Here is a 22,485-nt window from a genome sequence, read left to right as displayed (position 1 = left end):
ATGGCACTACCTTTAAGTGCACTATGGACCCTTTCGGATTGTGCCTGAGTTTTCACTGTGTAGTGTGCCGTATAAATATACAGGATACGTGTGGGTCTGATAAGTGTACAATTTAATCACAGATGAGACCCCCTCAAGTGAGCACAATGAACAAAAGGAGGGAGGCCAACTGTATAATAAAAATGAGATCATACAACTTAATATTACTAAATTGCTTCATATCATGTACAGTTATGGGGTTGCACCCACATGACTGAGAACCATCTACACAACTTCACTTGACTTGGAGCCATCTAGTTGTGCCAAAGCTAAACTACACACTTGCCTGATCTCTCTGTCCACAGTAGGGACCTACCAAATTCATGGCAGAAGTGGGGCGCGCTATAGCTCTTTTTATCTTGTAGGTTCTGCTGGGCACCCCGCCCTCCCCCCCAGCTGGTTGGTGGAGGAGCCCGGCTTGCGGTGCGCTCCTGATCAGTGGGAAGGCAAAAACCGTGGCTTTAAATATAGCATTTTTGCCTCCCACTGCTGGTTGATTGGGGGTCCCCGGTTGGCTCTGCTGTTTGCTGATGATTGATGGGGAGGCAAAACCAGCGCCATGTTTAAAACTATGGTTTTAGCTTCCCTGCTGATCAGGAGGGAGCAGCGGGGTCCTCCGCTAATCACCAGTGGGGGGGGCGAGGTGCACGCTGGGGAACATGCAAGATTAAAGGAGCTGCTGCACACTCTCCTTCCGCCAGTAGGTCCCTACTTGTATATAAAATGCAGTCTGGAGCTAGTTCACCAGCTGCACTGAAGTCCTGACTTCTATAGCTACCTTGTCGTGTTGTTATTATAGGTTTTCAGGTTTTAGAAAAAAAGGTAGAAAGTATTACATCAGTACTAGATAAATCATTAGTTCTGAAGTTAATTGAGTTCTGTGGAGCTGGTGTCTATTTTATAGTTTATTCCCCAAAGTTAAAGTAGAAAAGGTGCCTGTTTTACACAATCATATAATCATGTGAAAAATGGATGGACCTCAGGAGGTAATCTAGTGCAACCACTTGCTCAAGCCAGCATCATCCTTATCTAAAACATCCCTGTGGAATTCCTCTCCCTACAAGCTATAGGATGGTTGCATAAAGCATTTTCCTGGAACCTAATTCAGATTCCTCTTGCAGTGACTTTGATAAGTTAGACTGGGTTATCTGTACACTATGCTGTGCCAGACCAGAGCAAGGGAAGAAACTGTGCTTCTATAGTTGTAATTTCCTGCAGCAGTTTAGCTTTAACTGGGTAGGATTACATAGAGTGCACTATGCACCAGTGCAGGACAAGGAGGGTAAGGACAGAGCATTAGTTTTTAATCTTGTCTGTATGCCTCTCCAGGAAATCTGTTTGCTGCATAGGAATAAGTCCTTTGAACAGTCCACTTCTATCAGATTTTGCTTGCCCTCTCCCTCTTTATGAGTGCATAGAGCAGTTAAAGCTGAATCTTGATTTCAACAAGTTTACTAGTGATTTACACTACTGTAATGAAGAGAAGGACCTGATGTTTAACTTATCATGTCCTACATCATGAGTCATACAGAGTAGCAGGGCTAACCACCTCTCTCTGTCATACAATATGCATAATATCACATGGGAGCTGTTCTCCTATTTCTCTATCTTGTATTGCATTCACAGTGGCTTCTGAGAAGCCAACAGGTTTATTCAAGTGAATGCCAGAAAAAACTCTCTCCCCCTCTCTCTCCTCCCAGCCCCACTTTGCGCATACTTTGGGGCTTACAGACAGGATTGTGGTCATGGTTCAGAGCATATAGGCGAAGGAGGTGGGAGTTGCATATTATGGTCCTATCTTCTGGAACTGAGCACCATAACTCAAAGGGAAGTGACTAAGAATTCTCCCCTATTTATGTAGTTCCAGAAACCCAGAAGACAGGAGCGGCTGTTTGAATACAGCTGTGATTCACATGTCACTCTCCAACTTCCTGAGGCAGAGACGTAAAAAGAATCTATTTTTAAGAGATAACTAAGACTTTCCCCAAAGTTTTAAAAACATTCTGACATGGTTGGAAATACTGTGTCGTCACATAGCAGAACCCCAAGAGCAGGGTGTTTGTCTAAAAAAATTATGACAGCTATAAAACTGAAAACCTGTGGTCAAATTGCTATTAGTTTCATTTTAAAAACAACTTGTAGACTGGTAAATAGGTTAAAATAAATTAATAGCCTGGCCTACTAAACACTTTGCTCCTAAGAACTCTGTCTGACATAAATGGGCATATTTTCACTGTGGTACATGCTCTGTTTCTTCAGCAAAATCCCATCTGGTAAGTGCTGTTGTTAATAGAAGTGAGGACTTGCATTCAATAGGTTGACAGTTAAAAATGAGCAAATAGTACCATATTCTTTTCGTTGCAATAGACTGCCTGGCTGAGGGTAAATATGGTGGAGGGCTCTCTACCTCCAAGTCCTTGGTTTGAATCTGAAAATGGGGTTCTATGATGTTTGGGAAATCTGTGTGAAGGCAGAAGATAATAGCCAAGTTCTTGGTGTATAGCGCTTGTCTACAACAAACCCATAACCATTGCAGTAAGGCATATCCTGTAGGGTGTGCGAAGCTTTGGGTGCTCTTTCGATTCGGAGGAGATTCGGCCTGATTTGGCAGCCAAATCTCCAAATCTGAATCAAATCAGGAGATCAGTAAAAAGGTCCAAATCAATTCAAAGCTCTCCAAATTGATTCGGAAAAGATTTGGAGAGCATCAGAGATACAGGCAGTCCCTGCTCGTTGCCGCAGGGAGCTGGACCTGGACTCCATGACAGTAAGTAGGGGCAGAGGGGGAGTGGAGGAGGGAGGAGGGGACCATGGGGGGACCTTGCCAGGCCCCATCCCCTTCCTGGTCTCCCAGCCCCCCTGAGTGCCCCCCAACCCCCAGCCACTCTCCCAGCCCCACCCCCCATGGCTGAACCTCCTGGCCCCAGCATCCCAGCTCTTTAAAAAGAAGGGGAAAAAAAAGCCGGTGAGTGCGGGACTGCTGCAGCAGCTGTTGGGGCTTCTGAGGGCTCATGGCAGAGCCCCCCACACAGTGTGGAGCAGTGGGGGTTGCCCCCCCCAACCTGGCAGGAGCTGGTGAGTTCAGGGCTTTTTTTTCCTCCACAAAGAACTGGGAGCTGGGGCTGGGCAAGGCAGCCATGGGGGGGCTCATAGCAAAGCCCCCCACACAACATGGGGTAGCAGGGAGATAGCGGCAGTGGGTGAGTGGGGGCTTTTTTGTTTTTTTTGTTTAAAGACCCGAGACCTGGGGCAGACAGGGCAGCCATTGACAGAGCTAGGGGAGCAGGCGGAGGATGGATCCTGTCTGATTCAGGGATTTGGCTAGTTTTGCAGCGGCCAAATCTCCGAATCAGATTCAGCGGAATCGATTCAGGACAGTGATTCAAATGTCCGAATTGAATCACTATCCCCTGAATCAGCCAAATCCAGATCCAAAGCAAATACTAGCCGCTTCACACAGGCCTAATATCCTGTCTGCTTGCTTGGCCTGCATGCTAAACCTCTGCGTTTCTGCCAAACCCTGGAACTGAAGCAACGCAGCCATCTGAGAAGAGCCTTGCACCCATGCCAGTACATTTGCCTGAGTCTAGAGCTGAGGCAAGTACTTGGGACCATGCCTTTGGGGAGTGAGTGAAGGTGCATGCTTCTTGATGGCAGTCCTGGGCTCAGCAGAGTGGCAGTGTAAATGCACATTATCCACATTATAATACATTTTCATTACAATACAATTGGCATTTCCTAGAATTTTCGAATTGAAAGGAACCAATGGAAAGAAGGAACCAGTATATGTCTATACTGTCTCAGAACGGGCATTTAATGGCGCCCTGGCAGTCAGGTTCCTTCACCAGCACAGATCAATGGAAAAAAATTGTCTTTTTTTCTTTTTACCCATTACGACTGAACTGTTTGTTCTCTGTAACATATATTCTTCAGAATACCCCAGTTAATCCAACAGATGGTGAGCCTTGTAACACAGATCTAACGGCTCCGAAAAGTAACTCCGTCACAGTTTATTCCCTTTGGCTTCCTTATTGGAGTCCTAGGGGGTTACAGCACTGGAGTTTCTCAAGCTGCGAATACTCCATCATTTCAGCCTGAGATATGTTAATCTTTGTTAAGACTAAACTAGCTTGCTTTGAAAATTCCTCTGGGAGCAGAAATTCTCCCCACATTCTCTAGCCTAGAGTGTTGCAAAAATTAATTTAGCTCCTTTGCACTTTCACTATCCTGTTTAATTGACTTCCTGGTACAGCAAAGAGTAACCCACACATATTCAAGCCTTTGCTAACAGTTATAGTTTATGTCTTCATTATGTACTGAGTCATGCTGTAAAACCAGAGGGAGCTTGGCTTAACGGATAGGATTCTGAACCAAGAATCAGAGTTGGGTTGTATTTCTAGTTCTACCATTCACCTTTTTGCATGATTTCAACAAATTCACTTTGCTTCTTTGTGTTCCTCTTTCCCTCCCACTATCTGCCTGTATGTCTTCTCTATTTAGAGAATAAGCTCTTCAATATATATGCATCTCTTCTTAACAGTGTACAATGCCCTGATATTCCTCAGAGCCTCTAGATTTACAATAATACGCTTACTAGATAGTGAGACTAATGAGATTATTGCTTACCTAGCTAATGAAAGCACACAACTAACATCCATTGCTTTCAGTACTTCTAGGACTTTTAAATTAATTAATTAATTTTAAAGTAGCTTGGTTTTTATAATTTGGCTATTAGAAATGCCCTTTTTGTTTCAAATATTTATTTTATCTGGTCTGTATTCAAGCCTATTTGCATTGTTTGAGAGAGAGACACGTTTGAAAATATGTCTTTTCCAATCACAGCTTATTTGTATGTCACTGATTCTGTTTGAAGCTGTGCGACATTTCTCTGCTTCTAGTTTTTAAAATGATTCAAGGCCCTTCAATATGCAACTAAGTACTCCTTGGTTTTGAAATGTGGCCTTTTAAAATGTAGTGCCCCATGCTACTCTTTGAGGAGTAGCCATCTATTAATATGTGAAACCTAATTGTGTTTCTGCAAACTTAACTGTACTCTACTCCATGTAACTCTTATGACCTAAGGTTGAAATTTTTATTTTCCTTTCTAAGTTCTGAAACTAGCTGCTTTTAAAGGCAATATAATAAATTGTCTCCTTTATGTGCATGCTAATTCAAGTGCCTAGTATTAGACTAGTGAAGAACATCACTGTTGTGCTGCCACCATATTTTCATTCTCTTTAATTCTTCATAATCTAATAGTATCCTGATAATTGTTCTGATTGGGGTCCTAGAACTATTCCTTATATTGTTACTGGGACTTTTAGCCAATAGATTTTGTGTTGTAGTCTAGTCTCTGTATTCATGATCTTTTGATAGTGTCAAGCACTGTTACATTAAAATCTAGTTCTCACCACAGTCTAACCTATTCTTCCTGCATGCTGTAACCAGGAAACATTTTGATCTGTAAGGTCCTAGATGATCTTAGATGATACCAGTCACATCAATCTTCTTCCTATTGAAGACAGGCATTTGCATCAACCCCATCTGGGTTTTAGCAGTAACACGAAGACATTTGCCCTTTTTTTTTTTATTAATAATGTGGCCATTTCAGTTCCCACATTGTAAAGCTATACTTTTCCTTGAACTGATTGATCCTGTACTAAAGTCTCTTCTGCTGGAAGTTCAGGACTGCCTACGACCTTCTTTTCTTTTAGTCCCATGTGCCATCTGCACCTGCCTGTCATCATGGAGTTCCTTCGCTCACATCATTGAATAACCCATTCTTTTTCACTGGCATACATTTAGCTCCCTTATGGTCCAAAAGAAGGCCAGTTCACCCTAACTTGAAACTTTCCTTTTCACTTTATCTTCTCAACCATGTATTTGAACACTGTAGATTCTGGCTCTCTGTTTGTGTGGTGTATTGAATACAGAGACCGTGGCCTTTCTTCCTACAATATGCAGGTCTTTATTTAGGTTGCAGGGGCCTCCCCTCTATTTCCACACATATCTAGTGCTAGTTTATACCACAACCACAGCTTATTCTCTGCACCTCCTTCTAAGCTGCCAATTTTCTCCACCCTTATCTGATATCCTCCTGCCCAACAGGCAAGTTGGTGTGTGGTTCCCATGCTATGACTCCTCACAAATCCAACCTATTTCTTTTACCCTTCCAACGCCTTAATTCCATGCCACCACACCCTGCCTCTCCCTAATGCTAAGGCAATGTATGTATAACATAAAACTTTATTGCTTAACATGGAGGAAAATATGATGTAATACATGAAGGAAGGTAACGCTATTCCAGGAGGTGTAAAGATATTGTTAATAAAGTGTAGCTGTATTTATGATTTTAATGGGGTGATGTCAATGAGATCATAGAATCAAATAAAATTAGGGTTGGAAAGGACCTCAGGCCAGTGGCAACATGTAGTGGGTTCATGTGTACCCCCTGACAGCGCTGGTGAACGCCCTGACAGCCAGCGTTCCCACTTAGGTGACAGGCCGGAGGGAGGTGGGACCGCTGGTGCCTCCCCCTCCCCGCGCGAGAGCACTGGCCAGACAGTGGGCGCACCAGGAGAAGCGCCCCTGGCACTTCTGGGCACACCGCTGGCACTTCTGGGTAGGCACGATCGGCTGCAGAATGGACTGCCCCCGAGGTCACTGACTGGCAAGTCATCTAGTCCAACCCCCTGCTCAAAGCAGAACCATCCCCAATGAAATCATCCCAGCCAAGGTTTTGTCTATCCAGGTCTTAAAAGCCTCTAAGGATGCAGAATCCAAAGCCTCTCTGGGTAGCCAGGTCCAGTGTTTTACTACCCTCGTAGTGAGAAAAATGCTCCTAATATGTAACCTAAACATCCTTTGCTGCAACTTGAGACCATTGCGCCTTGTCCTGTCACCTGCCACCACTCAGATGAGAACAGTCTAGCTCCATCCTCTATGTAACCACCCTTCAGGTCATTGTTAAATCCCCCCTCAATCTTCTTTCTCCAGTCTATGTAAGCCCAGTTCCCTCAGCCTCTTCTCCTAAGTAGGGATCTACCAAAATCATCCTGGAAAAGTGCTGTGCAGTGGCTACTTTAATCATGTACTTTTAGCCTCCTGCCCGCCCCCCCCCCCCCCCCCGCCACCTCCTGGCTGATCAGTGGCACATGGCAGGGCCACTGGGGCCCCTCTGCCAATCAGTGGCAAGTGGCATATTTAAAACTGTGGGTTTTGCCTTCTGGCTGATCAGGAGTGAGCAGCAAGCAGTGGGGCCACTGCGGTCCCTCCATCAATCAGTGCCGGGGACGGGGGGCATGTGGTGAAAAGAACAAGATTAAAGCAGCCACTCTACAGTGTACTTCTGGTGTGATTTAGGTAGTTCCCTACTCATAAGCCATGTGCCCCAGCCCTCTACCCATTTTTGTTTTCCTTCGCTGGACTCTTCAATTTGTCCATGTCCTTTCTGTAGTAGGGGACCCAAAACTGTGACACTGCAGTTTGGGGCTCTTATGCAGTTTAGGATTCATTGTAGCTATGCTTCCCTTCCAGTGTTAGACACTGGAGGAAGAGGAGCAGGTTGTGAGACTTTCAACCTTTTACCCCAGGGCTGTTATCAAGAGAGCACGAGACCAGGGTTTCCAGAGGGTTTGAACCTGCGTCTCCTGCTTCTTAGTGCTCTAACCAACAGGCCCTGTGCTAGGCAGTGTCCAAAGGACTCTCCCTAGCCCTCCCCTTAAAGTTTGACCCACTGCAATATTCATTGGATAAAATGAATGAACAGCACTGGGATATTTTCTGCCCCATTGGGAGCAGGGTGCAGGACAGAAGTTTCTTTTCCAGGCACGGGCTCATGGCAGGCCTCTTCTGCCACAGATGGAAATAGAATCCCAGGCTATGTGTAATGCCCAAACCTACAATTACGTGGTTATGTCAGCGCCAAATAGGCATATGAAGGGGAAATAGGATTTAGTCTTTAGTTTAGGAAAAATAAGCAAGTTTGACAAGTTGAAATAGCCAGGGTAGTCCTGGGACTCACTTGCTTGAGAGCATTATTGCTACTCATTCAGCCTAACACTATCACCATCCTTCACTGTGACCAAGGATGTATTCCTCACTGGTGCCGGATAACTGTCATCCTTATATGAAGGGACTGCTGATGACTACAACAGCAGCAGCAGACACAATGTGAAAGACCACTGAAGGCTATAGCATAATGCGCTCACTGCACTTGGTTGAATTTCATCCAACATAACTGAATTATAAAAGTTTTCCCTTTACCTTAGACAATTATTATCATGGATTATTACCAGGCATTGCAGCACATCAATATTTATCAAATTTACATCGTAAAGTTGAATTTAGATGCACAGTGTTACCATTTTCCAAATACCTTCAGATGCCTAATCTAAAATTTCACTCCTGATGCCCCTGGATTAATGGTCCCAAGTGATCTTTTGTATTTGTTCTTTTCATTACATAATAATACAATAGATGATGCCAATCTTGTTCATCAATCCTTTCTCCCTGGCAGGTTATTTACATTCAGTGAATTCAGCCTACTGAAAACTACGCTGTGTTGGGTCTTCCTACAGCTAAACCCAAAGGTTCAGATAATTCCATCACATGAAAAAGTCTTGATGTATTTTAGCAGGTAACACAGTGGATATATAACTCAATCAACTTTATTATTAAGCACAAACTTGACTTTGTAAAGTACCATTGTATCACTTCTTATACCTTTTGAATTAGTCTTTAAATAAGAATCCGTTGCAAAATGCGTATTTTCAAATTTGGGGGAATGAATTAAGGAATTTGGTTTTCTTCATATGGGAAGTGTAATATATGCATGTAGTTCATTTAGCATTGCATTTCTGATGTACCTGCGTGATGCAGGTATTATACAAACAAGTTAGCTCACGGTCCAGCATTAATCACAATACAATTTAAGCCACATGTGGAGTGGGATTAAAGTATTAAATAATAGCAACAGTAACAAAGTGTACTCATATTCAGAAAATAGTAATACTGTGATTGTGTATGTTAATGGTAATTAACTGGCACTTCAGATGTCCTTTCTCTACATCATATTCACTATAAAATGCAATTGTCTACATTTGCCATGTAGAAAGAAACTACCCCTTGTATTTATGTTGTATTTCTAATGTCCAGGTTTGTATGTTCTTTATAATGTAATTTTGGTACCCACTTGCGATTGTAAGCTGTAATGGTACAATTACCAGTATTACAGACTATAAACATACTAAATTGGTTGAAATTAATCTTCTAGTGGTGACCTGAAAAATGAGGGAGGTGGTGTCAGCTGCATTGCTCTTGGAAGCTAAATTGAAACCCTATTTATTTCTACAGTTTGAGATTTGGCATTTTGAGGATACATATTTGATGGATCTATGCTCAGTTCACCCCTGCTGGCATTAGTATACTGGCAGGAGCAGCTTTTTCCCGGAGAGGATTCATTCTCAAGCAGGGGCAGGCGACAGTAATGAGAATGACTGATTAATATGAATTGCTAGCATTTTTCATCTATGGATCTGAAAACACTTTAGGCATGAGGTTGAGTAGCATTATTCCCATTTCACAAATTGGAAAAGGGTGGAAAAGGGGAAGAATCTCCTCAAGACATGGACGAAACCAGAAATAGACTGAATCTCCTGCTTCCTTGATCTGTGCCTATCCAGTATACCAATATAGGTATTGCCATATTTTTCTGTAGGAGTCCTTAATTTAATTAATTTATAGGAAAGGCAGCTAGAGTAAATATGCTTCCCTGGCAGACAAAATGAAGCACCTGGGCCACTACTCCTTTCCTGTGTTGGGTGAAAAACTAGCTTTGAGCCACCTTTGTGCCTCCCAAATTCTGACTTGAAGAAAATAAGCATGTTCAGCTTGCAGAAAAGGTGCTTCAGAGGGGACATGATACCAGTCTTCAGATACTTGAAGAGCTGCCATAAATATGAGGCTGGCACTTTTTCTTTCTTGCTGCAGAAAGCAGGACAGAGACCTGTGACTTGAAGTTGCAGGAAAGTAGGTTTAGTCTGGATATCAGAAAAAAAAGTCTTCACTGTTAGACCAGTGAGGCAGACAATGGATTTGTATGGAATGGGTTGGGTAGGGATGATGCTACATCAGGCAGGGGGTTGATGTCCTCAAGGTCCCTTGCAGCCAGATTTCTGTATGATTCTCCAGCTGCACGGCTTGTCCTGGTCCTTGAGCACAGTGCACTCTATCCATACGCTCTGCCTCTTCTGTGCCCAGGTCCAGTTTTATGATGCCTCTTGCATCAAAAATTACATGGGAAGCAGTTAAAGAGGCATTATCCCATTTCTAGGCTGGAGGGCCTGGTACAAAGGTGATGCAGAATCTGCTTGTATATCTCTTTAAAGCCAATGTTCTTAGGGATTTTTTTTTTCGTATTTCTATCCTCATGAGACATTCTTTCCTATGAGTCATGCACACTATAAAGAAATTACTGTTTGGCTCAAAGTTACACTCCCATGCCTGGAATCAACATTTTTTTGCACCAAGAGATAGGAAATGAGCTGAATTTTGTGGATGATTCATTATTTACTAGTTTGACCTGAGATGTGTTTTGTATAAGAAAAGCATATTAAACATGACTCAGAATGCTAAATACATCACTTTTCATAAACAGTTTCCTTTATTAGATCATGTACAGCAATATAGAGATGCATTTTTTATTTCTGACATGGAGTTTACATTTTAGCAGCCTTATACATATGATTACTTTCATTCCAAAAATAAATCAGGGTTGATTTAAAGTCTCCTCTGAAGAGCAGATACTGCTTTAAATCACCCAGTCTCATAGCACTCTTTAAGCCTTTACATTCTTTTATGCCAATATGATGTGGCATAAACATACTGAGATCTAAAGCATTTTTGACTGTGTTTATCTGGGCTGTAAAAGCAAAAAATGTGCACAATTGGACTGGGCATTAGGATAAGGAACCCAAATAGTAATTTAAAGAGAGTTCCAGATATCAGGGAGATCACATCAGTCAAGTGCCTGGCAGCTAACATGCTGTTACAGCAGGAGGAGACAGTCTCAGGTTCAACAAGGAAAAACAAGTAGAAGCGCACAAACAAGAATAGGAATAACTGGGGGCAGAACAGGATGCAATGACTAGGTTTTCAAAAGGGTAATTATAGTATTAATTGGAAGGTGGCCTATTATATTTTTCCTTCATTGGTGACAGGTGTGGACAGAAGCATAACTGGGTAGCTCCACCCTGGTTGCTTCCCCTTCAGTAATACTAGTGGATATAGATCTTCCATGCACTGTTATCTTTATATTTTTATATATACTCCAGTCTGGTAAATAGGATGTCAGTGAAGTTAGTGGAGACTCCACGAACCCACCAAGTTCTGACCCAGAGCTTCTCTTGGCAGAATCAGGGCTATCATATTTACTGCTTTCTTAAATGCTTTGTTCCAAGCAGACCAAATTAGTATAGTAAAATACAGGACCCAATATGTATCTCTGGCTTCCCATTCTGGTAACTGCCGGATCATGAGTGCAATCAGTTTAGAGAAAAGGATGGCCCTTTGCTATCTCTTGATCACATATTTGGCTGAGAAGATCGATATCCAAAGATCATCGTTTAGGCAGATAATTTAGTCTAGGCACATGAGCTTTAATTGGAGACAGAGGCAAAATGAAAGGCTGACTTGAAATTTAGCCCTCCATTTAATAGTTATTGCAGAGAGGGAGTTTAAAAAATCACACTGAAAAACTTGCTACCATATAGTACAGCATCTTTGACTCTGGCTAGAACCATGTCTGTGGTAAATCAGCAAAACTCTGTTCAAGTCAGTGCAGATTTAAACCATCTGACATTGTAGCCCAATGTGCTGATGTGCATGGAGCAGGTACAGTGGAGGAGAGTGGGGAACAGAAATAACAGTCTCATATAGCACTGGTCTAAATCAATAAAATCAATGGATCAGTTCTTGATTTACACAGCAAAAATGAGATCAGACTAAATCCCTGATTGTTGCCTCCACGATTTGAAAGTCACTTTCTAAAACCAGATTTAGACATTTTTAGCTCATTTTAAAACATATGCTGCCAACAAATTTTTTGGGCTAGAACTTATTCTTGTATTGTTGCCAATAAAAACAAAGTACAAAATGATGGATAGTTTTTCCCATTTTTTGTGATTTATTCATTTAGACCCAGACTAACTGCAGACAGTTCTTGAGCACTGTGATGCCTCCCTGCCAGAAGTTCAGGGGAAAAAAAAAAAATTTTACTATAGGAAGCACAGCACATCTGGGATGAGGAAGTCTCTTTCATGGCTTCAGTCACCTCATGAAAAAAGAGTTAATTTCCTAGAATTAAATTCAATGAAACAATATATTAAAAAAAAAAACCCTTAGTAAAAAAAAGTCTTATTAAAAAGGCTTCCTCCTAAGCAAAGCAAAATTCCTAACCATGTTCTCACTCCAGAACAGCTTCTCACCATGAAGTGGGTTTCAATATATATTTTAAAATTAAAGTTGGCATTTCTGGTACAAACAATCTTATGGCCATGTTGTGATGTCCAGGAAGGTGCCAGAAAGCCTATCTTGCTGCACTGCAACACAAGTCGACAAAGGGAAGGAAGAAGCTATCTGTGTCCTTTTCCCACTTGACACCCAGATGCTGCAGAATGGAGCTTAATAGCATACAAGCAATGTCACCAATTCTTCCAATTCTCACAGGATTTGGTGTTGTGTAATTTTATTGATTGATTGATTGATTCAAAGCTCAGCCTCCTGGAGGCATAGGATTCCCTGAGAATTTCACTTTAAAAAAAAGGCGGGGTAGGAGGGCTAAGTTTCTAGCCCTGATGTTTGCAGAGAAAAGGCTAAAACCTGACACAAGTAGCTCCCTGAGGCTCAAAGATCGGAGGACATATAAAAAGAACTTGAAAACTATTTGTGTTGAATCTCCTCATTTTTAAGTCAGTCCCATGGCTTTTTGGAGCACGACTCGTGATTTTTGAAAGCTCAGGGTTGGCAATATATTAGTGCAATTAATAAAAGAACAGTATCTAATAACGCCCTGTTTTAGTTCAGCCATGCTTCTTTGGGAATTTGTGTCTTGGCTGCAAGTGCTTTGAACAAGGAGAAAATCACTTCAGAGGTGTGTGGTGCAAGGAAGGTTTTAATGTCCGTCTTCCACTAACTGGACATGTACACCACTGGTAAAATGGAGGGTAGTGCTGTGGGAAATCAAGTGCTGTGGATCCAGCCTGGCTTTCATTTTAGGCAATGACAAATCTCCCAGCTCCAAAATATTCTCAGATCTCCATCACTTCACAATGCGAGCACTGGTCTAAAAGAGACCCTATTTCTGTGAGCAGATGTTAAGACTAAATTGGGGGTCATCATTGACCACAAGATGAACATGAGCCTGCAATGTGATGCTGCGGCTAGTAAAGCGACCAAAAAGCTGGCTTGCATCCATAGATGCTTCTCGAGCAAATCCCAGGACGTCATTCTCCCCTTGTACTCGGCCTTGGTGAGGCCGCAGCTGGAGTACTGCGTCCAGTTTTGGGCTCCACAATTCAAAAAGGATGTGGAGAAGCTTGAGAGAGTCCAGAGGAGAGCCATGCGCATGATCAGAGGTCAGGAAAACAGATCTTACAATGACAGGCTGAGAGACATGGGACTCTTTAGCCTGGAAAAGCGTAGGCTCAGGGGTGATCTGATGGCCGCCTATAAGTTTATCAGGGGTGAGCACCAGGATCTGGGGGAACGTTTGTTCACCAGAGCGCCCCAAGGGATGACGAGGTCGAATGGTCACAAACTCCTGCAAGACCGTTTCAGGCTGGACATAAGGAAGAATTTCTTTCCTGTCCGAGCCCCCAAGGTCTGGAACAGTCTGCCAGCGGTGGTGGTTCAAGCACCTACATTGAACACCTTCAAGAGTAAATTGGATGCTTATCTTGCTGGGATCCTATGACCCCAGCTGACTTCCTGCCCTTTGGGCAGGGGGCTGGACTCGATGATCTCCTGAGGTCCCTTCCAGCCCTGATGATGTCTATGTCTATGTCTATGGAATGTTATAACGTACTGTGATGTTGAATGTCATGTCCTGTAATGTAATGTGAACTACAATGCCCAGCGGCCTCAAGGGGAGTGGAGAAAAGGACTGTAGTGTGAACCGGAACTCCCAGAAGTTTCCATGGGAGTGGAGGGATGAACCATGTGCACTACAGCTCCCAAAAGACAGGAGGGGGCAGGAGGAAGTGGAAGGAGCAGCATCGGAGCATGGGTCACTGCAGCAAGGAGGCAAGATGCATGGCTGAGAATCAGAAGAAGCGGCGGAGCTAGGACAGAGCAGCAGCAGCAGTGGCACTCAGTTGTGGAGCCCAGATAAATGGCAGTCAAGCATTTTATGGGACCAGAGACTGGTTTAGATCCCTCCAGAGTTGTGGGAAGGTTTACGGTTGTCAAGTGTATAAGTCGCAGTTTTAGTGTTTTCTACTAGTTACCTGTTCTTGAGTGATTTCAACACAATGGACATGTCTATACATGCTTTTTCATGCATCTAAACTTAATGTGCATTTGCCTAATGCACATTAAGTTGATTTAGGTACACTTCTTCAAGGCCACATGCTTTATTAATACGGTGTGCTGACTGACTTGGGACTAAAGTTAGTTCACACATGTGTTAGTCTGAGGTTCGTCTACACATACATTAAGGTGGTTTAGCTATTTGTGCCTAAATTGGATGCAGGTATTGCAGGTATCCAATTTAGGGGTGAATAGCCTAAAATTGCCATTTTTAAGGTGCATTAAGAGTGCGCACATGTAGACCTGCATCCTTAATGCACCTTAAAAATGGCTAATGTGACTTTGGGTGTGTCTACATGTGTTGATTTGTGTAACTGTTTACTCCCTGTTACCGAGTTCCTAAGTGTATGTACCTTAAGGTTAATGTTTATTTACTTGTGTCTCTCCCCCTCTCATTAGCCCATTTGCTTGTGATCCTAATCCCTAGCATCACCCATATAAAAGTGGGAACTTCCCTTGCTGGCTCCCTGTGCCAGTTCCTGGAGTTGTGGGGTTCAGTACAATATGTTGAAGTTGAGTACTTTGTGTTGAAAATTTGCACTATTCAGTCTTGTTTTCCTGTGAGGCTTTGGGGCAATTTAATTTTTCCTTTTGTAATATGGAGATGTGCAAAACCTGACTTGTACTACTGAGAAAAGAACCCGTACCAATATCATCTTCAATTTTTTTTTGGAGGGTATTTCTTGTTGAGGGGGGAGGGCAGGGAGTGTAGGGGAGGAGAAGGGAGTCACGAGGGGAAATTTTGTACAGTGTTACAGACCTCCATGTCTCTGTTTCCTTTCCAAAGCTGATCCAGTGGTCATTCACACATACACAGATTCCCCATTAAAAAGGGAGCAGTTACTAATTGTTACATGTCCCAGTAATTGAGCAGTCTTCTCCCTGACCCCCCAGATCCTGGTTGCTACTCCATTACTTTGTGTTCCTTTGCAGGGAACAACCAGTGACACACACAAACCTCATATTTCAGGGTTGGTCATTAGAGCCTATTACCAGAGCAGTTAAACTAGGTTGTATTACTACTATTCAGAGGGGGTTTTAGGTCACCTTTGCTCACTAGTCCACAAAACTGCTATGAGCTCAGTCTGTCTGATGATCGGCTCTAAGATAACATCACTAATTGAAAAGCAAGCCTGTTTTCAGTCTCTTGAATTTTGCAGCAGATATTTCAGATGGGCTAAGTATTTGTTACAAAATTAGAAACTAATTAAAGCCATGGTGTAGGAGTAACAATGTATATTGCTTGTGCAAGCTATTTTACTGGAAATTAAATATTTATGGCTTCTCTGTCTCATTTCTGAACAAGCCAATTACTTTTGTCTTCCTTTTCTGAGCATTAGCAATATGTAGAAAAGCATACTTCCACTCTAAGCAATGCTGAGAAAAATGCAGAATTTTTATATTTAGTTTCCTAGGTTCAGGCCAAATGTTGCTAATAATTGAATGTGTTATAAATGCCATATGGGACAGTGGGTGCATCTACATGTGCAATTAATTTGAAGCAATAAACTCCAGAGCAGTTTGAGCCGGAGTAAACTACTCCCAGGTGCAGCATCTACACATGCACCTGGGACAGCAGCTGGGGTAGAGCAGTTTATGGGGTAGAGCAGCACCAGATGATGCCACCAGGCTCCGGGTGGCATCATCTGGTGGCAGAAGAATTGACTGGGGCACAAAGGTGCTGAAAATGCAGAGCCATGTGGCTAGGCAGCAGGCAGGAGTCTGACCTCTGGCTGACTGGGCACAATTTACCCCTGTGATCAGTGTCTTCTTGTACATTTAATCGCAGCTAATTATTCCACCATACTCCACCACTAACAGTGGTGTTAATTACTTTACTGAAGACCAGTACTGTTGCACGTGTAGACAATGCTGTTTTACTCTGAAGCTAATTAGTCGATAAAGTGCACATGTAGATATAGCCAGCATGTACTATATTACAACCTAAACAAGGCTACAATAAAAGAGCATTATGAAGATTGCAAAGTCAACCACTCAAACATTAGGAAATGACAGCATAAAACTTGTCTGTCTTGCTTGTGCATATGCATTATTATATAGTCTTTGGCTGCCTATACATGCGCTTGAATGTGGAGGGGATGGAGGCGTCTTAATTACAGCTGTTACTGGACAGTCGCTCTAATTAAAATGACTCACTGTCATGTGTATTACGGTCCAGAACTCTAAAGCAGGAGCAGAGTTAGAGTTTAGCTCTCTAGCACTCCACTACCTTCTTCTCAAGATTAGCTACTCTTCCTGTCTTGCTACTATGTCCTTTGCAAGTCATGCAACATGGGAGGAGAAGTCTGACAGACAACCTGTTATCCTTTACTACACAATGCTGATTCACTGTCACATGACCCTGAACCTGTTCACTGAATCTCCTGGAGGAAGTGATAGTCTGTGATCATACAAATGCTGTGTTGTAATGTATATACACAAGGAGACTGATTTCAGGCTGGACAGCCAATCTTAATCATGGCATTTCCTGATATCTGTGTAGTTGATGCTGCAACCGTAAATAATGCTCTTTGAATGCAGCTTTTTGTGTATAATTTCCTTTGTGTCTGGTCATTAAAGAGTCACATGAGGAAGCTTCATCCTACAGTTAAGGCATGAGGGTGTGTTCAATCCCTATGTGATCTTGGGTACAGTCTCCTGCCTCAGTCTCCCAGCTGTAACATGGCAATCTTTCTGGGTGCCCATACACATGTAATGTGCACATTACAGCACATTGGAACAGCCTATACCAAGTCTCCTGGAGCGTGGTAATTGCTGTGCTCCAGCCAACTCCAGCATTACATGTATCAGCATCCCTCCACTAAAAAATGGCAGTGGGGGTGCTTGAACTAAAGCTTGTTGAATGCGTTTTAGTTCAAGTGCCCCCATCACCATTTTTTTAGTGCAGGGATACTGATGCACATGATGTTCTGGGTGCTTTAATTAGAGCAGCTCTCAGACCTGCTGTAATTAAAGCTCAGCTTCTACTCCCACTCGTGAAGCACGTGTATAAATGCCCTCTGGTACTCAGTGTCTGTCTTATTTATCTAAATTACAAATTATTTGTGGAAGAACCTGGTTTTTTTACAGTGCTTAAAGCAAATGGGCCATGATCCCAGTAAGGGCTCCTCATCACTATGTTAAAATTTAACGTGCTACTTCTGCCTGAAACTACTTTAACTTAATCATAGAACAAATTTACTATTTTTAGAAAATATATTGGCTTGCATGAATGTTCCCAGAAGGCTAATAAATAGGAGTGCTGGACCACTGAAAAATGAATTAATTTTACAAGTCACCACAATATTCATTCTTCTCGTAGTTTCATAGTTTCTAGGGTTGGAAGGGACCTGAGCAGATCATCTAGTCCAATCCCCCGCCATGGCAGGAAAGAGTACTGGGGTCAAATGACCCCAGCAAGATGTTCATCTAACCTCCTCTTAAACACCCCCAGGGTAGGCGCCAGCACCACTTCTCTTGGAAGTTGGTCCAGACCCTAGCCGCCCTGATCATGAAGTAGCACCTCCTGATTTCTAACCTAAACCTACCTGCTGCCAGCTTGTGACCGCTATTCCTGGTCACTCCTGGCAGTGCTTGGGGGAACAGTGACTCCCCCAGTGCCTGCTGATCCCCCCTGACTAGTTTATAACAGGCCACAAGATCCCCCCTCAGCCTTCTCTTGTGGAGGCTGAACAGGTTCAGGTCCCGGAGCCTCTCCTCGTAGGGCCTGCCCTGCTGTCCCCTGATCATGCGAGTGGCCCTCCTCTGGACCCTCTCCATGCTGTCGACATCCCTCTTGAAGTGCGGCACCCAGAACTGGATGCAGTACTCCAGCTGCGGCTGACCAGTGCCACATAGAGGGGGAGGCTCACCTCTTTGGACCTGCTCGAGATGCATCTGTGGATGCATGACAAGGTGCGGTTGGCCTTCCTGGCTGCATCCCCACACTGCCGGCCCATGTTCATCTTGGAGTCAGTGATGACCCCCAGATCCCTTTCTGCCTCCATGCTGACAAGACGAGAGTTCCCTAACCTGTAGGTATGGTGCCGGTTGTTCCTCCTGAGGTGCATCACCTTGCACTTGTCTGTGTTGAAACCCATCCTATTCTTGTCCGCCCACCCTTGTAACCTGTCTAGGTCTGATTGTAGCCTGTTGCATCCTTCCAGTGTGCCCATGTCCCCCCACATCTTAGTGTCATCAGCAAATTTGAACAGGGTGCTTTTTACCCCCTCATCCAAATCACTGATGAAGATGTTGAACAGTGCGGGCCCGAGGACCGAGCCCTGGGGGACCCCACTGCCCATATCCTTCCAGGCTGAGAAGGACCCATCCACTACTACCCTCTGGGTGCGGCCCACCAGCCAGTTGGTGACCCATTTGACTGTGTGGGTGTCTACACCACAGCCCCGCAGTTTCTTAACGAGAACGGGGTGAAAGACAGATGATTCATTCAGACCTAATTTTATAAATTATACAAATTATATCTGAAAGTATGTAACACCATTCCCCAGCATTGCAAAGCCCTTTGCAAACACAGGGAAATACAAATCAAAGAGAGAAGTATTTTGACCAAGGTAATGGGGGTGAAACCAGGCACAAACCAAGAAAGTATTTTGACCAAGGAAGTTATTTTGACATAGGGAAATACAAATCTGCTATGAGCCCATCTCCTCCTGCTTTTCCAGCCCAATGGCCTTGTGAGACAGCCTGCAGCTTTTCTGCACAATTTGAATGCAGAGTTTGCCAGGCCATTTCTGTTGTTACAGCAATTGAAGGAGGTCATACGGCAAGGGGAGTCTTGTGTACTAGTCAGTTTTAACTCTGACTCGTGTGCTCTTGGATATATTAGCTAATTGCTCTGTGCCTCCATTTCTTCTTCTGTTAGTTGAACAGAATGTAAGAAGTGTTTAGACTAAATTCAAGATTTAACCCATTTATTATTTTATTTTATTTTATTTTATTTTGGTTAGGTCATTTTATGTTTATTAACTTGAGACTCACTGAGAATTTTGAAAGGGCTGCATTTTTTAGAGTCTGGCTTATATCCTTATTAAATGTAATGCATGAGAAGGTACAGAAAAAACAGGCAAGTCTGAAAATATGCCATAGCAAAAAGAGGAAGAACAGTTATCAAACACCATCTCTTGCTTAGCCTAGAAGGGAGCAATTGCAGCCCAGGCAGTTGCTTGTAATGCATATGTGAATTGTCTGTTTGCAAAATCCTTTTCTTACCAAGGTAGGTATTGCTCACATGCTATCCTGTAACTGAAACTCGTAGCTGTTTCCTCTTTTAAAAATGAAGTGGTCCATAACTGTTGCCTGTGGACAAAACAACTTCTAAGTTCCTTTAACACTCTCTGATCTGTGATACACTAATGTGGGAGGCCCAGCCATCAGTACTGGGTGGCTGTTTGCTAAGTGTGGGGGTGGGGGAAGGGATGATTATGTGTTCTTACCATCTTCGAGCCTGAGTGGCAAGAAATACTTTCTAATTTGTAAAGACCTCATTATGGAGTCATACTGACTGGGTTGAAGTAAATGGCAGTTTTGAGTGCACAGTAACTCTGAGCAATAAGCCACTAATATTTCACTTTATAACTTCCTTTATAAGTTGCGGTTGCAAACATTGACCTGCAGATCTGCATGTGTTTTCATGGCGGTGTTGACACTGGGGCTGCTTGAAAAATACATAATCTGAAAGCAATGTATGGAAAGCTTTGCTTGAAAACAAATGGCCAGGTACATCAGAAATCAAACACAAGTCCACATCCACTGCCCCGCCCTTGATTTGCTTTCATAGATTTCATAGATTTCATAGACATTAGGGCTGGAAGGGACCTCGGGAGATCATCGAGTCCAGCCCCCTGCCCAAAGGGCAGGAAGTCAGCTGGGGTCATAGGATCCCAGCAAGATAAGCATCCAATTTACTCTTGAAGGTGTTCAATGTAGGCGCTTGAACCACCTCCGCTGGCAGACTGTTCCAGACCTTGGGGGCTCGGACAGGAAAGAAATTCTTCCTTATGTCCAGCCTGAAACGGTCTTGCAGGGGTTTGTGACCGTTCGACCTCGTCATCCCTTGGGGCGCTCTGGTGAACAAACGTTCCCCCAGATCCTGGTGGTCACCCCTGATAAACTTATAGGTGGCCATCAGATCACCCCTGAGCCTGCGCTTTTCCAGGCTAAAGAGTCCCATGGCTCTCAGCCTGTCATCGTAAGATCTGTTTTCCTGACCTCTGATCATGCGCGTGGCTCTCCTCTGGACTCTCTCAAGCTTCTCCACATCCTTTTTGAATTGTGGAGCCCAAAACTGGACGCAGTACTCCAGCTGCGGCCTCACCAAGGCCGAGTACAAGGGGAGAATGACATCCCGGGATTTGCTCAAGAAGCATCTATGGATGCAAGCCAGCATTTTGGTCGCTTTACTAGCCGCAGCATCGCATTGGAGGCTCATGTTCATCTTGTGGTCAATGATGACCCCCAAGTCTTTTTCTTCTGTAGTGCTAACCACTGTAGCACTGCCGAGCCTATAAGGGTGCTGCAGGTTTTTCCTCCCAAGGTGGAGAACCTTGCATTTTTCGGTGTTAAACACCATCAGGTTCTCGTCTGCCCATTTGTTGAGCTTGTCCAGGTCAGCCTGGATCACCCGCCTATCTTCTGGCGTGGTTGCTTTGCCCCAAAGTTTGGTGTCATCGGCGAACTTGGCCAGTCCACTCCTGATTCCAATGTCCACATCATTAATGAAGATGTTGAACAGTATGGGTCCCAGGACAGAGCCTTGAGGGACCCCACTGGTCACAGGGCACCACGATGAGTGACTGCCATCAATCACAACCCTCTGGGTCCCACCACGAAGCCAATTTCCCAGCCAGCGGATCGTGGTGGAGCCAAAGCCACAACTGGGCAGTTTGGCCAAGAGGTGATCATGGGATACCAGATCAAAAGCTTTTTTGAAGTCAAGATATATGACATCAATCTCTTCTCCCTTGTCCAGGTGATAGGTCACCTGGTCATAGAAGGAAATGAGATTGGTCAAACAAGACCTACCCGCAACAAACCCATGCTGGCTGTCCCTTAGGATGTTAGCCTGGGCCAGTCCATCAAGTATGGCCTCCTTAATAAACTTTTCTAAGATCTTCCCCAGGATAGAAGTCAGGCTAATGGGCCTGTAGTTAGCCGGATCCACTCTCCTCCCTTTCTTGAATATCGGCACCACATTGGCCTTCTTCCAGTCTTCGGGCACTACACCAGAGCGCCAGGAGTTTTCAAAGATCCGTGCCAGGGGCTGGGCTATGACGCTCGCCAGCTCCTTGAGTACCCTGGGGTGCAGGTTGTCAGGGCCAGCTGACTTGAAGGTGTCCAGCTTCTCAAGGTGTTCCTTCACGAGGTCAGCATTGATGGAGGGTAGGGGATCCCCCTCACCCAGATTTCCCTGTCCCATAGCAGGCATGGGCATCCCGTGTGACTGATGAAAGACTGACGCAAAGTACCTATTTAATACGTTGGCTTTTTCTGGGCGTCAGTTGTCAGTTGCCCCATCTGGTTTAGCAGGGGTCCAACACTGCCCTTGCTTTTCCTCCGGCTCCCCACATATCTGAAAAAGGACTTTTTGTTGTCCTTGATGCCTGAAGCTAGTTGGAGTTCAGTTGCAGCCTTGGCTTTCCTGGTTTGGTCCCTGCAGGACCGGACCAGAGTGGAGTAATCCTCCTTGGAGGTGAATCCCATTCTCCATCCTTTGTAGGCTTTCCTTTTTAGCCACAGTAGGTCCGCTAGGTCTCTGGAGAGCCAGGGGGGCTGCTGTGCCTTCTTGCTGCCTTTCCTCCGTGTTGGAATAGATTTAGCTTGTGCACTGAGGATCGCTTC

At 43.9% G+C, this 22,485-nt stretch overlaps 1 protein-coding gene across 1 annotated transcript in view; it reads left to right on the top strand.

Moving 5' to 3' along the window:
* BTBD16 (BTB domain containing 16) overlaps positions 1 to 22,485 on the top strand; it is a 55,338-nt gene that overhangs the window by 14,484 nt on the left and 18,369 nt on the right. Inside the window, exon 11 of the mRNA XM_090058729.1 lies at positions 8,558 to 8,677. Within this exon, the coding sequence (XP_089914855.1) occupies positions 8,558 to 8,677 (120 nt within the window). The remainder of the gene's footprint in view (positions 1 to 8,557; positions 8,678 to 22,485) is intronic.

Source organism: Crocodylus siamensis, chromosome 7 (assembly GCF_052110815.1).
Source record: "Crocodylus siamensis isolate JL-2025a chromosome 7, ASM5211081v1, whole genome shotgun sequence".
Classification (NCBI taxonomy): domain Eukaryota; kingdom Metazoa; phylum Chordata; order Crocodylia; family Crocodylidae; genus Crocodylus; species Crocodylus siamensis.
Note: the sequence above shows the minus strand (reverse complement) of the source record. Positions and strands in the feature narration are given on the sequence as shown.